Consider the following 15,958-nt stretch of genomic DNA (forward strand, 5'->3'; position numbering starts at 1 on the left):
AGATAATACCAGGCGGAAGGTGGCATAGACGGTCATATACAGTAACTAAGGAAGACGGACAATTCAACACTGTATTTTAAAATGTGAATTACTCAGTGTCCTGAAGAGACAAGTTAACTACATGAAACTAAGTGCTCTACAATCAAGATTGAAATGAAAGCTCTAGAATACAACCATATTAAATGATAAAAAACAGAACAGATCAAAATACCCTAATGGCAAATCAATAGGTTAGGAATTATCAGCCATGCCCAGCTTCATACATCACTACTGCAAAAGAAACCAAGTTTCAAAGACAATAATTTATAAGAAAGGAACTTAAAAGTTTACCATAAAAAAAGTCAGCTCGACACTGTGGCTCAAGTTTTAAATACCCTAGTCTTCACAATCAGACCATACCCAGGCCAAGAATCACCAGTCAACAACCCAGATGCTTTGCTTTTCCTTTAGTTCTCGTAAGAATGCTAAAACTCAGGGAAGTACTAATACTTAAAAATTAGGACTATATCACATTAAGAATCATACTACACCGGGAAGTTAGTAAAGTACAGAAATAATGAAGAAATTACCTAAACCACAGCCTTGATGTTTCAGGACAGGTTTATGTGAATGTGCCGTAATAACTTACAATCACTGCTTATGCATGTTGTTCATCGGCCGCTTGTGGTGTTTGAGGATTTCAAGACTCATCCGTACTGAATTTGTACTCACAGTTTAAAATTTCTCAGAAAATTTAATTAGTCAATTTTAGAATGAATGTTTAAACGCTCAAGAAAAATTGAGATTCCTAATTTTTTTTCTGTATGAATTTAATGAAGTGATTAGACAAAGTACATATAGTTTTCAGTATTCTTCATGTCTGAAGTCCCTCAGACAATGAAAGATTCTATTATCATTTTCCAAATTCGAACTTCAGAAGAGAACATCTATAATTATGAAATCCTAACAACCCTTGCTAGAATCTAAAAGAAAAAGTTACTCTAAAAGCATTTAAGAAAGACAAAGCTTGAGTGGTCTTTTCCTACCAAACACAGTTATTGCTTGGTTTTAAAGACAAATGAATCATAACTTAGTAGGAATCATGTTTCCATGTTAACCACTTGGATGGATGCCATGATATATGACTGAGACTACTGCACACTCTCTTCTTCCAACTGCAGGATTTAAATTGTATTGAAGGTAAGTCCCCAAGACATAAAAAAGAATCTGAAGCACAAACCGTTGGCTCAAGAAAGAAAGGAAGACTCAAAAGGTCAATACCCCAAGAAAGCTACTATTTGACCAGTGGCCAGATCTCTATGACTATCATGCAACTGTGAGGAGACCTCTCAAAGAAACAAAAGCTTCAGTCATATTTAATCTGACACATGAGAATAAGTACAAAAAAATTATTAAAAAATCACATGATTTTGGCAAGTCATAATAAATATTTACCACACTCAGCACATCTTGGGTGAAAAAAAAAAAACAACAAAGGAAAAAAACAAACAAACAGAAAAAGAGTTCATCTGACTTGTCAGCGTTGTGAGTGTTACCTTCCTGGCATTTGCTCCTGAGTGAATGGAGGGATCGCAGGAAAACCTACCCCCTAAAAAAAAAAAACCAAACCCAAACAAAACAAACAAACATCTTTGGGAATATAAGTACTCTGCAAAATCAAGCACAATTGTTAATTAATTAGATTCAATTAGATTCAAGCACTGGTATCACACTGACCTTCATTGATTGTACAGCTTTTCAAATCATGAAGATAAACCTGAATTTATAAAATCTGATGGGGGGGCTGGTGTTCAGAATGGCGCCCAATATGGTCAATACTTCTATATATCCATAAACACCATGTTGATATCCTGAAGGTGCGGGCTTGAGTGGATGAGGGTGAAACCTGACCAGAAAGCTTTTCATGATTATGGCTTTTTTCTTATTTCTTCATCCCAATCAAAGTCTAATGGTTCATCATCTAGTTCCGGTAAAGTGAAGAGAGATGTTTTGGAAAGACTCAGTCTCTCGGTGGATCCCCCCAGCTGAAACGTTTTCCTTTTCCTGCCAAGCACTGTAGCTGCGGTCACAAGAAGAGGGCTGGGGCCTCCCTCACCCGGGTTCTTACTTTCAGGAGGAGGAGGGGATTCTGATTTGGATTCAGAGGGGGAAGCAAAGGAGAAGTTTGCCAGTCTCACTAATGTGCAAGCATGAACCTTGCCACTTTTACTATGGCACGAAACCTCTTCCTCTCTGTCTCTTTCAGAAGCAAGATGGAAACGCCCAGTGTTGCTCCCAAGCTCTAATTCAGGCTGGACAGCTCCCTTTGCAAGGGCACGTTCCCTCTTCTCTCTCGGTCCGTCTCTGTCCGGTGGCTGCCGTGACACCTCCTTTGTCTTATCTTGCAGCTGAGCTGGGCTTCTGACTTCTGAGGTAGAGGCCAGCTTGTCTGGACCCTTCCCAGGCAGAGCTGCTTTTCCTCTTGCTCTACGTTGGGGAATTTCAGGACTCTGAACTGCTGTTTCACTTGTGCCAGGAGACACAGGGCTGCAATCTTCAGGAGAGTGGATCAGTTTTGACTTCTTTTTGAAAGTAAATTTTGCTAGTTTGGCCACAGGGGGACCCGGACTCTCAACGCTTTCAAGGTGGGGCTCTTGCACCCGAGCAAGGGATTTCTGTCTCTTTCTTTTGGGAGTTCCAAGCACTCTCTCTGGGCTCTGTACAGGAGTGGGCCGAGGATGAGGAGAGCTTGTGGGCTGCGAGGGCGGCCTGGCGGGATTCCTGCACCACTCCTGGGCCCTCTCCTTGCGCAGCTTGTGCAGTTTCCTGGGGACGTGATGAGTCAGTACTGAGTCTGGCTCGTCAGCAGATACTCCTGCTTCAGAAACCATTGCTGCCTTTTTTGCCTTTTCACCCTCAAGGCTGTCTGGCCTCAATGGAGCTTCTGTCTCTTCTGGTGTTGGAAGCGGTCCAGTTTCCAATTTGCTCCTTTGGCCTGGCTCCCTTTTTTCCTTACCCTGAGATTTGTTGTTGGAGATTTTCAAAGCCATTTCCCCCCCACTTGTTTTGGGACTAGGAGACACAGGAACGGTGTTTTTAGGTTCCATCGGATGAGTTGCTATGGAGTCAAACCAGTCCAAACTGTCATCTTGGCTATTTTTGTGCTCAGCTGAATGCCTTCTACTTGTCAGTCTATCGGGCCCCAGATGCGATGGGGGATTGAGAAGTGGGCTTCCCCCAGGCCTGCCTCCAGTAGAGGACAGACGTGTGCTACAGTTCACTTCCTGCTGAGCTGATGGTCTGAACTTTGATTCTTCCCCTGGATCATCTCTCAGGGACCCTGAAGTCGTCTCTGCTTCCATTGCCCGTGGCTGGTGTTGACACACACTCTGATTCTGTAACCTGCAGAAGATAAGGAAAACGTGTACTGCTTTAATCTTTTCATTTCTTTATTCTCTGAGATGCCATCTGAGGGTTTAAGTCCAATATAATTCCGGGTTAATACCACATACAGTCCCTTAGAGCAGCAGGAGGAAATTATACTTTCATCAGGACAGAATTCAAGTGTTATGATAATCATTCTAATTTGACCTAAGATGGTAGTAAAATAAAGAAAATGAAGTAGCAGGTTTGTGTACATATTTTCAGATCTCTCTGAAAGTCCATTTCATTCATTTTAGAATGCTCAGTCTTCTCTCTCGTGTAAAATGTTCTCCTACAAGACAGACTGGTGGCTATGTGCAGAGTCGCTGATTATGGACCAAGAGAAGTGGCTCGAGTTGTTTGGTAGCCAGTCCGCAGATCTGAACCAAAGTGAAAGACTATAGTTTATGAGCTCCTCACATCTCTTGACTTAACTGAGGTACTGAATTTTCGTGCATCTGAAAAATCACCTTCCTCAGGAGTAAACAGACTGTGACTCCTCCGCGCTGTGGCCCCCGCCCCTCTGGCAGCCACCTGCATGGTAGACCTCCTCCAGGCAGCTGTGACCTCTTCCCTGCCTAGCCCAGCCACGTTTCAGCATGTGTTCTGGGCAGCCACTCTCCATTAGACTGATACAGAGTTGAAACCTACTGACCTGCCCAGAAGGCGGAGCTCATCTTGTGATATCCGTTTTAAACTGGAATAATGCCAGAGGACCAATTTCTAACAGGGATTGTAGCTTCTCAAAAGCATGTCCCTTAGAAAGCCCCTCCTAACAACCTAGAAATGCCTTCTCAGTATAAGGGGCAACATGACTCTGCTTCCGTGCACTAAATCCAAACAGAAACGACACCAAAAAGCAGATGAGTGATTATTCTAAAGGTCATGGGTAATCACAGAAAAAGAAACAGAAGAAAACATGTTAAAGTTAAATGGATTTTAAACTTAAATATATTTAAATACATTAACATGTTAATGATAGCTCTCTCTGGGAAATAAGATTATGTCTGATTTTTTCCTTATTAATTTATTATTGCTACTTTCAAAATACTCTATGAAGAATGTACATTATTGCTTACAATTGGGGAAAAAAAATACCCGAAAATTATTTTGGGCTATAGTCACTGGTAGAGTTGGGAACATCAATACAGGAAAACCTAGGTTCACTGTAGTCACAGCCAGACAAAGGCAAAACAAAAAAAAAAACCCAAATAGCTTTCAAAATTACTACTATCTAGTATACTTTCAGTATCAAATTGAGGTCAGGGATACTCGTAATTGTTAACGCTCCATAACTTTAAAAATTTATGGGAATTTTAAGCGTAGAATAATTTAGCCCTACTATCTTAGTCTGATTCTGATGTGGGAAATTAATTTCTCTACTGTTTAAATTCTGCATTTTACTATACCTCCTAAGACATCTTTACACGCTGTTTTTGTTTTTTAAACATCTTTATTGGAGTATAATTGCTTTACAATGGTGTTAGTTTCTGCCTTATAACAAAGTGAATCAGCTATACATATACATATACCCCCATATCTCCTCCCTCTTGCGTCTCCCTCCCACCCTCCCTATCCCACACCTCTAGGTGGTCACAAAGCACCGAGCTGATCTCCCTGTGCTATGCAGCTGCTTCCCACTAGCTATCTATTTTACATTTGGTAGTGTATATATGTCAATGCCACTCTCTCACTTCTTCCCAGCTTACCCTTCCCCTTCCCTGTGTCCTCAAGCCCATTCTCTACGTCTGTGTCTTTATTCCTGTCCTGGCCCTAGGTTCTTCATAACCATTTTTTTTTTTTAAGATTCCATATATATATGTGTTAGCATACTGTATTTGTTTTTCTCTTTCTGACTTAATTCACTCTGTATGACAGACTCTAGGTCCATCCACCTCACTACAGATAACTCAATTTCGTTTCTCTTTATGGCTGAGTAATATTCCATTGTATATATGTGCCACACCTTCTTTATCCATTCATCTGTCAATGGACACTTAGGGTGCTTCCATGTCCTGGCTATTGTAGATAGAGCTTCAGTGAACATTGTGGTACATGACTCTTTGAATTATGGCTTTCTCAGGGTATATGCCCAGGAGTGGGATTACTCGGTCGTTTCGAGATGGGTAGAACAGCCACCATTTGAGGCTGGCTGTCACTAGTAAAGCATTTTCCCAAAGAAAAGTGATAGAAATACAAACAGCTTTATTATTAACATGTGCTCTCCTTAAGAAATAGAAAACTCTTTCCCAAGGGGATGAACCCATGCGCTACTGGGGGTTTTCCCTCTTGCTAAGCTTAGCTTTAGAGTGTGTCTTGGAGGTAATTCAGTTCCTTTGTGGGGCACCTGGCTTTGCTGCTGTGAGGATCAGCTCCAGAACATGCCCTTGCATTACAGAGAAATACCAGAAGAAAAAAAACATTTAAAAGGCCACTTTAAGGTCTATTTTTTAGACCATCACCTACTCTTTCTTTGTTTCCCTTCTTTCCCTCCAGGAGGGTCATTTTGAATTTGGTAAGTCCAATAGCTATTTTTCTATCACACAACACTGGTTCTGAGCCTCACATTCCTTCTTTCCTGAATCCAGCATGTCAGTTTAGGGTAGTCAAAATGACCGGTTTCTGGCCACTCAAAAAGAGCGGCCTTTCCAAAAGCAAAGCCAAACCCAGGACAGGCCTGAAAAGGATCAGCTACATCAAACTATAAAAGAACCAGAGGAAGAGCTTTTATCGTGAAAAAGCCAGGAGACCAAAAAAAAAAAAAAAAGAGTCTGATTTTAGACAAAGTGCAAGTTTACTGCAGGCTGGCACCTGGGTACTAGTGGGACAAAACCAGTCCCCACACTTCCCCAAAAGGCTGTGCTGAGGTTTTATAAACAGAACAAGAACACTGCTGGATGAAGAGAGTGAGCAAATAGGAGAGAAATGCCAGGAAAAGAATTCTCAAGGTTTTACTTAAACAGTCAATAATCTCAGTGTGCTCCCCAAATTCTCGCTGTGCAGCTGCTCTGCTCCCACATGCCCTCCATTCACCAGCCCCCAGCTTTGAGATCAACACCGGTAACCAGATTCAGGTCATTCATTAACCCACTCACACGAACGAGGAAGAGGCCCGATGGACACACTTGCCATTCCTCACTCTTGCTTCACAGGCACAGACTCAAAGTCAGGCTTTTTAGAAGCTCATGTATTTAGGGAGCATGCAAACGTGAAAGTTCAGGCAAAAATTCTTTAGGTAATGTGTGTGACACATTCCTTCCCCCATGTCCACATTTTAACAAGTCACTACAAAGGGGAGTTTTGAAACATTGCTGTTGTCATTCCTGAGTTGTTCCCCTGTAGGATGAAAAACAGTTCCTTCACGGTCTTCCCTGGTGGCAAAATCCCAGTGTGAATAAGGCCATAAAATCAGTCATTTATTCAGTATTCCATGTGAGGCACTGTGCTGAGTCCTGATACTAAAACAGAATACTTAAAATAAATGTCGGGACTTCCCTGGTGGCACGGTGGTTAAGAATCCGCCTGCCAGTGCAGGGGACACGGGTTCGAGCCCTGGTCCGGGAACATCTCACATGCCGTGGAGCAACTATGCCCATGCACCACAACTACTGAGCCTGCGCTCTAGAGCCCGAGAGCCACAACTACTGAGCCCGCGTGCCACAACTACTGAAGCCCATGTGCCTAGAGCCCATGCTCCGCAACCAGAGAAGCCACCGTGATGAGAAGCCTGAGCACCGCAACGAAGAGTAGCCCCTGCTCGCCGCAACCAGAGAAAAGCCTGCACGCAGCAACGAAGACCCAATGCAGCCAAAAAATAAATTTATAAAAAAAAAGAAAAACAGTTCCTTCTTTAACATAAAATACCTCATTCTCACTGGGGAGTTTTTTTTAGTCTGACTGTTAAATTGTAAATTTTTAAAAGTCATGGATTTGGGCATGTAGGGAAGGAAATCATGATGCTGAAGGGAAAGTCAGTGCTGCTGCTAATGGACCAGGAAGGCCTTTCCTGGGTGAGAGTCAGTACTTCCACCTCTACTTCTGTAACCTTCCCAGTGTGCCAGCACAGGCTGGCCTGAAAGCAGTCTGGGTCTCTACCTGCGATTTTCTTCTACCAGAGATATATAATGACTAATGATCAAATATTTATTATGCTTTGAAGAAAGCTTTACAAACAGTAAGAAAAGAATTAAAATATTAATAAGCACTAAGATTCTTTATGTAAAGGCCATTGCACATGTCCTCTCCTGGTGATGAAAAACGATACAGCCAAGTTATAAAATATTTTGTGTCTGGGTCTGGCCCAGGATGGGATAGATCACTCCCTTAGAGGCCAACTTCCTCTTCCTCAACAGCAGTCCCAGCCACCTCTCTGAATAGCACTGCTCTACTTCTTATACTGAGCCAAAGAAGGAGAAGAAGAAAAAGTGGTGGCAGTAAACAGGATACAGCCCATTCACCAAGGTTTCTTGATGGAAACTGTGTGTCATATTGGGTGTAAACTGTAGGTGGCACACCTTGGTGCTTCTCATATAATCAGGACCCAGTTTATTACATATAGTAAAGGACCAGTCAGTGTTCTCCATGAGGCTCACCAAACCAGTAAGCCAAGGAAATGCAGCTGTGGAAGGTGGTCTCCAAAGAGGCAGCCATCAATTCCTTCGTTCCTACATGTCTATCCCACTTCTCCCATCAAGAGGTGGTGTCCATTTCCCTTTACCTTGCATGTGGGTTGACCCTGTGACTTGCTCTGAACTACAAAATGTGGTAGAAGTGATGCTGAGTCAGCTCCGGCCCAGCCCATAAGAGGCCTGCAGCTTCCACTTTTGCTAAGCTACTTGAGTCCTAAGCTACCACCTCAGAATTCTTACTACCTTACCGTAGAGAGAGCCCAGCTAGCCCCCGGCCATTTAAGCCACCCCTGCGAAGGCACCACACATGATGGAAGATATCTTGGATGTTCCAATTCCAACTGAACTCCCAGCTAAATAAATGCAGGTGTATGAGTGACCCCAGCTGGCACTATGTGGAATGGAGATAAGCCATCCCCACTGAGCGCTCCTGAATTTCTGACTCCCAGAAAAGTGAGCACTAAAAAGTTGTGGTGTTTTTTTTTTGTTTGTTTTGTTTTGTTTTTAAGGTACTGACTTTGAGGTAGTCGATTATACAGTACTAGATAACTGAAATCCCCTACTGAGAGTACAGACAGATTTTCCACTTACTTGATACTTCTTCCATTTCACTAAATGCCAAACAAGCATTTTCCATTATATGCTTTTCTTGGTTTTCTTTTCTCACCTTTCAAGTCTTCTTAGCTCTTCCCTTAAGAGGCTGTGCAGCTCCAGCTTTTCCAGAATAAGTTCACACTGCTTCTGGTACTGCTCCAGAGGGTTATCAGGAAAGGATGTGTGGAGTGCATTCACACCTCCCAGCAGAGCACCTCCCTGAAAGGGTGAGAAAATGGGAAATACCAGGGAAAGTCACCAGGCTAGCCTGCAGACAGGAAGTACACACTAGGGGCCACTGATCCCAGATGGCTGAGACCAGCCCTCTCCACCCCCATCACGGTATCAGAATCACCTGGGAGGCTTTTTCAAATTTCAGTGGTCCTCTCCCTCAGTTCCTGGTGGCATGCATTGCTCTGGGAAGCCACACTGTCTGTAGTGGGACCATAAGCATCTCCCAGGCGTGTTGAGGAGAAAAAGGATTGAGACCCACTGCTTTATACCAGTGGGTAAAGCAATGCTACTGATGCAGAGACTGTTCCTATGACAATTTTTACCCCTTCTTTTAAATAGTTTCCTTTGGATATATTTCCAGGAATTACTAGGTCTAGAATATGATCATTTTTATAACTCCTGATAGGCTATAAATTGTCTCTTTTAAACAATGCTTGTAACTAGGGTTCAAACATTAGGTATAGGGCTTCCCTGGTGGCGCAGTGGTTGAGAGTCCGCCTGCCGATGCAGGGGACACGGGTTCGTGCCCCGGTCCGGGAAGATCCCACATGCCGCGGAGTGGCTGGGCCCGTGAGCCATGGCCGCTGAGCCTGTGCGTCCGGAGCCTGTGCTCCGCAACGGGAGAGGCCACAACAGTGAGAGGCCCGTGTACCGGAAAAACAAAACAAAACAAAACAAAACATTAGGTACAAAATATCCTTACCTGCATGGAGGACTCCATTACCGACACCACTGTAATAGCATCTTCCAGAGTCACTGTGTCACGGAACATCAGGCGAGCATGAGCTAATAAGGTGCATTTGAAATTATGAAGAATTATTTTTATGAATTTTTGAGGTGATAAATGTAATACTCTCCTGGATCCCCCCTATTCCAAAACTGTATTTTATAAATGAGCTACTAATAACAAATAAATTTTACTAGAGCAAGCACATAAGTCTAACTTCAACCAGCTGTAAGGTTGTTTCTCTAATAATGGGCCTAATCCTTCTGCACAGCCCATGGCAGTTCTGTGTATTTACATGAAAAGGTACTCTGGGCTCCAGCAAAGAAAGGTGATATGCGGCATATATTTAATATTCAGTGACTTTTAATCCTTACTTTCTAATCTATTATAAATCATACAAAATTAAAATTAATATTCATTTCTCATCTCTGATACATCTCTTTATCTGTGAGCTTTTCAAAACTGCCAAATTTGCAAGCCTGAATCTTGGGTGTTTCTTGCCTTAATATTAGTGATAAATCCTTGAAAAAGTGAGGCACTTTTGTTTTACAGAACTTTTTGGTAAGCATATATTATATCATCATATGATACAGTCAGCTCATGTGAAAAAAATTTAGGATTGTTTAATAAGGGCTAAATGTAAAAGCCAGTATTAGAAAAAAAAGAAAAAGTCTGGAGACGCATATTGGCTCCAAGTGCGCATGTAAGTCTCATACCTTAGGGATGGGATAGAGCATGGTACTGTTAATTCAGCATTATTGTGTTAGTGGTGGGCTGTGAGTGGCAACTGGTGAGAAACAACCCAGGGTGCTATATAGGAAATATTTCCCAGTAAGGGAGTATTCCACCCCAAATGCTAATAGAAGCCATCGAGAAACAAAACATCCGTAAATAAGACCTTCTAAATGAATGATGTCTTAAGTTATGGGAGGTTCTGAGATGTCACAAAGATTCCTCTTTCTGAACGACGCTTCGTTCCACTCAACAACTATAATCCGTCCCCAGAAGAGTGGTTTCATAGCTCCGAGTTTTTACTTTTTAAGCAACTATGAGCAAGCACCTCAGAGATCATCCTCACTCATCTCTGAATTCATGGTGCCAAGCCCCATGCCTTGCTCACACTGGACACCCAATAAAAGTATTATCTGCTGAAGGAAATAAACCTTCTGCTAATCGTATCAAGCTTTCCAGCAGGCGGATGGTTGTCCGGGCAGCGTTCCGGGAATCACTCTGCCTCTGCATCTGGTAGTACCGGAGGAGAACTTGATTACCCTCATCAGACAGTGTGGGCTGCAGATTCCTAATGAGGCAGAAATAGGTTTTCATCTTTTCCATGCTCCAGAGCTTCTCTGATTTGCTTGGATAACCTGTATATATCAGGTATTGGGTCAGTAATTTCTAACAACAGGCAAACATCTCATATTAAGGGTTTTGCTAAAGTTCTTGTACTCATTTTTAAAAAGATAACCTTCAGGTTTTGTGGCCATTGAAATCTAGATGTGTCTCTGCATATAGTTCTATAATAAACAGTCTTAGGCTCTAAGCTTAATAAAGGTAAGCTTCCTACAGAGGTTTAAATTATTCAGAATAATTCTGTTCTGCCATATACAGAGATAAATAGTACTTGGTAAATCTAAGTTTTTGACAGAAGTCCCACATTTAGAATTCTGTTTCATAAACTCAGTCCATTTTTTTGTGTGTGCAAGAGGTGAACCACGTGGTAATTATATATCATAAGGTTGCCCCCTTTCAGCACAAAGGACACGTTTACCAACTTTAATCTCATCAATGGCAAGCAGAGAAAGACCCTTTTCCTTCCGTTTGTTATTCTGGGCTCACTAACTGACTCGTCTCACTGCTTTCTATCTAAGCCTCTCTCTACTGGCCATTAGTTACAGTACCTTGGGTATTTATTTAATTTTCTTCAAGGAAAATTTCATTTGTTACGTCTACTTTTTGTCAATTTGAATGACTTGTTCGTCTCCACGTACCTTTGTTTTCTAAGATAAAGGCAGAAATTATACGATCCCAGTCTTCATTCTTGGTATCAAGCAAAACTAGGATCAGGTCGAATCGACTTAAGAGTGGGCTGCCAAGGGCAATGTTCACTGACACAGACTCATGGGGGTCGTACTGGCCTTTGGGGTTGGTTGCTGCGAGGATGGTGGTCCTTGTGTTCAGCTTGCACACGAGGCTACCAAAAGAGAAGGTACAATTCACTGCCTGTTGGGATTCAAATGAAAAGCAAGATTAAACCTGTTAATAGGAAGGGACTGCTCTTGCACCTTGAAAATCTACACTCATGTGAAAGAGAATGTGAATGATACAAACACCAAGTTCAAATGAAGGACATTTACACTAGCCTATCTTGAAGAGAAGTAAGTATTTAACAAACACTTCTTATGCCCTGAGTATGAGCAGACCCCTCTGCTAAGGGGTGTTAAGAGGTGTACAAAGTTAAACCACACATGCATACTGCTCTTAGGGAGCTTGCAGTCCACTAGCTATAATGGTAAGACAAGGCAGAATATGGTAAGTTCTAGAAACATAGATTTCCCAGGGGAAATAAAGATGATGTGTATTCATCTACGTGGATGGAAGAGACACTCAGAGAAACATTACGAAGTAGTTTTTGAACTGGGCCTTTCATGACATCTGGACTTGTTCTGTGCGTTTACTTACTTTGTTTCGATTTTCTAAAAGTGAAAGAAACGGGATGAAGGGAAAGGGAGGGAGGGAGGGAGGGAGGGATAAAAGAAGAAGAAATCAGGAAAAAGAAAGGTTGATCAGCGTAGTGTTTTTGAGGAGCAACAGTGAAGGGAAGGCTGCGGAGGAGGGCTGGTCAGATGGGGAAGGACCACGGACGGGACACATGGGAGAGACAAGGGTAGTGGCCCAGGAAGAGGCACTCAAGTCTTCAACAGAGCAGTGACAGGATAGATACGGAGGTGACATAACTTAGATGTTGTTTTTAAACTTGTTTATGATGGGCAAGCCCTCAAAATAATATGGCACATTCACTGACAATAACAAGTATAGCATTCTTTCTCTGTAAAGTTGTATGCTCTCTAGTGATGACTGTTTTCAGTTACAGCGGCATGTCTGCCTCTCAGCAGTCAAAACCCTGGGACATCGGCAAACATGTGCTATGTCTGTTAATCCCTGATCTATTTCCAGTTGGCTCTAGCAATTACCTCATGCCTGAAGACTGAAAAAGTTTGAGAATTTTTATTTTTGGTAAATGGCACAAGAAGACACAGAAGAGAAAGACAAATGAGGCACTTTCACTGAAAACTAAATCCTCTTTTTAAAAAAATTATTGATGGAAAAATTTTGAACAGAGAGTCCACATCTTAACATTTATGTACCAAAATGACTTTGTAAAGGCAGCTGTTTAGAACTCAGATTCAAGTTTGCCATAAAAACAATGTAATAAATGGTCCCTAACTAATCCCACAAAAAGCACATTTAATCCAATACTGAAGCGAGGCTGTTTGCATTTATCATAAAAAAGGAATATTGCTGCAATACTGGCAATGAAACAAAATACAACTGTATATGAATTAATTTCTCAAAAATTATTTTCTGAGAGTTAAAATTGATTGTTCTTCCTCTCTCTGATCAAGAGCTATTTACAAGCCATTTCCTGTGTGCAGAGGACTGTACTGAGAATTGAGAAGGGTGTATAGCTGGTCCCGGCCTTCAGTTAGTTTACAATAGGACTGCTGGAGGATAAGGAGGCTCAACACAGCGCCTGCCAGACAGGACGTGTGCAACGGAAGCTGGCGTCAGCGTCAGTGTCCGCAAAGAAGACTTCTGTGGAGATGCCTGGATACGTGGAAGACATAGACTCTTAACGATATCCATGACGTGAGGAGGAAAATGAGCAAGCCAAGACAGAAAACAGGTGGTGAGTTATTCCTAAGGTAACTGGGAAAAAATGAAAGGAGAAGCTTAGGGAAGGGGGCTAAGGAAGATTTATACGTGAAGAAAACAGGTTTCCTGAGGGGCAGCTTGTGGAAATTCAAGCAATGAAGGTAGAGCGGTGGGCAGGAGAAGAGAAGACTGTGTGGGGTAGTAAGTCAGGCAGCTGCCAGTAGCAAAGAGGAGGATGGGGACGGCGTCAGAAGGGACAGAGTGGTCTCGATCACTTGAAAGAGGGGAAGACAGCATATAAACCTGGTGGCTGCAGACCTGTGTACGAACATGACTGCATTACAAACTGAATGGGGCTGTAGCGAACAAAGATACTCACACAGTCTAAGTACTGTGTGCACAGTAATGCTTCGCTAAATTCCACTGAATGAGGAACTCATGAATTAGTGGAAGGTAAGGGTCATTTTTCCAATCCAATACGAGCTCTACCTTCCTCAGTAATAAGAAGATAACTACCATATCTGTAATACCAAGCACTGTGTTAGGCTTTGTGTATACATATTACCCCTAATCTTCACAACAACCTGAAAGGTAGATATTATTATCACCTACTTGGAAATAAGGAAACTAGAAGTCCCAAGTTGTTAATAACTTCCCCAAGGTTACGTGGAGAGCTACAGAGCTGTGATTCAAACCCAGATCTGCTTAACTCCAAAACCAATGCTCTTTCATCTCCAGACTGCCACCCTGGTGGTGTCACATTTTAAACACTTCCTGTGGTCTTGAAGATTCTGCCTCATGTTTTAGGTATTCATTACTTGCCTTATTTTTTTATTTTTTTTTGCGTTATACGGGCCTCTCACTGTTGTGGCCTCTCCCGTTGCGGAGCACAGGCTCCGGATGCGCAGGCTCAGCAGCCATGGCTCCCGGACCGGGGGCACGAACCCGTGTCCCCTGCATCGGCAGGCGGACTCTCAACCACTGTGCCACCAGGGAAGCCCTCCTTGCCTTATTTTTTTCCTACTTAATTTGATCCCCCTTGAGGGCCTGTGACTTACTGTTATAATGCTCACACTGTCTGTCACATATTAGATGCTCAATAAACATATACTGAATAAGTGATAAACAAAAATTAATCTTTACTTTACTTAGTACAGTATTTCTAAAATTCAGAGTCATTTTATACTCAGGCTTCATCAGTCATAAAATAATCACGCTAGTATATTTTGTTTTCTGCATTAACTTCAAGGAGTGAAAACATTTCAGTTTCTGAAAAAGCTATTTTTCCATTTTTAATCCACATGTTTAAAACTTCCTATATACATGGGAGTACTTTTTCTAAACATCGTAAAGTTAAGTTACTTAAATTATTTTTACCATGACAGGCCCTCCAGATAGTGCCCTTATTTTTGTGATGGTCCCCCATTACTCTCATTACATCTTTACCGGTGATCCCCATCTTTGCTCATGGGTTTAATCACTACCTATAAGCTGGCACTTCCAAATTTAGCTCTAGCCTGTGGCAGTGGCTGCTCTGTGTTCACAAAACCTTGTTTTCCTTTCTCCCTGGGGACAGAGCAAGATTTAATTTCCCATCCTTTCCAGTTAAGGAGAGCTGTAATAACAAGTCTTGCCAATGGAATGGGGGTAGGAGAACATATGCTACTTCCAGGTCAGGCTCCTAAAAGCCTCCCTATGCAACCCTCCCCGCTTCTCTCTCTCTCTGCTGGTATAGGTGAGGATAAGGCCCTGGAGTCAGACAGCCACCTGAGGGACTATGGAGCACAGCGCCTCACCCACCACCCACATCAGACTGTGACTCAAGCAAGAAAAACTCCCTCTGGCAAAACACTGCAGGAAGAGATGAGCACAGGAGAGAAGTGACCACTTTTCAAGGAGTAACGAAAGAGAATAGACAGCTCAGGAATTTGAGGCTTTGAAGGGCTGGAAAAGACAGTTGCCTCTAGACTCCAGAAAGTAAGGGGAAAGACTGAAACAGGTTTTGAACAACAAAGGCCCAGTCAATATTCTCAGTAGTATAAAGTGACCCAGATTAAGAGTGAAGCCTTAAAAAAAAACAAAAAACAAAAAACAAAACAAAACAAAAAAAAATGAGTGAAGCCTTGGGCTTCCCTGGTGGCACAGTGATTGAGAGTCCGCCTGCCGATGCAGGGGACACGGGTTCGTGCCCCCGGTCCGGGAGGATCCCACATGCCACGGAGCGGCTGGGCCCGTGAGCCATGGCTGCTGAGCCTGCGCATCCGGAGCCTGTGCTCTGCAACGGGAGAGGCCAAAACAGTGAGAGGCCCGCCCCCCCCCAAAAAAGAATGAAGCCTTCAGCTTAGATGGCCTTAGGGTAGCCACCATTAAGTTGTAGAAAAATGGAACGAAGGCCCACCCATGTTCACAGCAGCTATATAATAGCCAAGAGGAGGAAGCAATACAAGTGTCCATGGATGAATAAATGGATAAACAATACACACACTCACACAATGAA

At 42.6% G+C, this 15,958-nt stretch overlaps 1 protein-coding gene across 2 annotated transcripts in view; it reads right to left on the reverse strand.

The window, feature by feature from the left end:
• Window positions 1-1,339: 1,339 nt before the first annotated feature.
• Window positions 1,340-15,958, reverse strand: part of MCM9 (minichromosome maintenance 9 homologous recombination repair factor) — a 79,279-nt gene continuing 64,660 nt past the window's right edge. The window contains exons 9-13 of one of the 2 annotated variants that reach the window (XM_022555254.3): window positions 11,577-11,779; window positions 10,857-10,952; window positions 9,562-9,644; window positions 8,698-8,843; window positions 1,340-3,381 (exon numbers count right to left, since the gene is read on the reverse strand). In XM_022555254.3, the coding sequence (XP_022410962.2) occupies window positions 1,908-3,381; window positions 8,698-8,843; window positions 9,562-9,644; window positions 10,857-10,952; window positions 11,577-11,779 (2,002 nt within the window). In that variant the 3' untranslated portion in view covers window positions 1,340-1,907. Of the gene's footprint in view, window positions 3,382-8,697; window positions 8,844-9,561; window positions 9,645-10,748; window positions 10,953-11,576; window positions 11,780-15,958 lie in introns of both variants that reach the window. The other variant, XM_022555249.3, reaches the window with a different exon arrangement.

Source organism: Delphinapterus leucas, chromosome 12, assembly GCF_059928025.1.
Source record: "Delphinapterus leucas isolate spDelLeu-1000000601 "Yukka" chromosome 12, BTC_Dleu_Yukka2, whole genome shotgun sequence".
Lineage (NCBI taxonomy): Eukaryota > Metazoa > Chordata > Mammalia > Artiodactyla > Monodontidae > Delphinapterus > Delphinapterus leucas.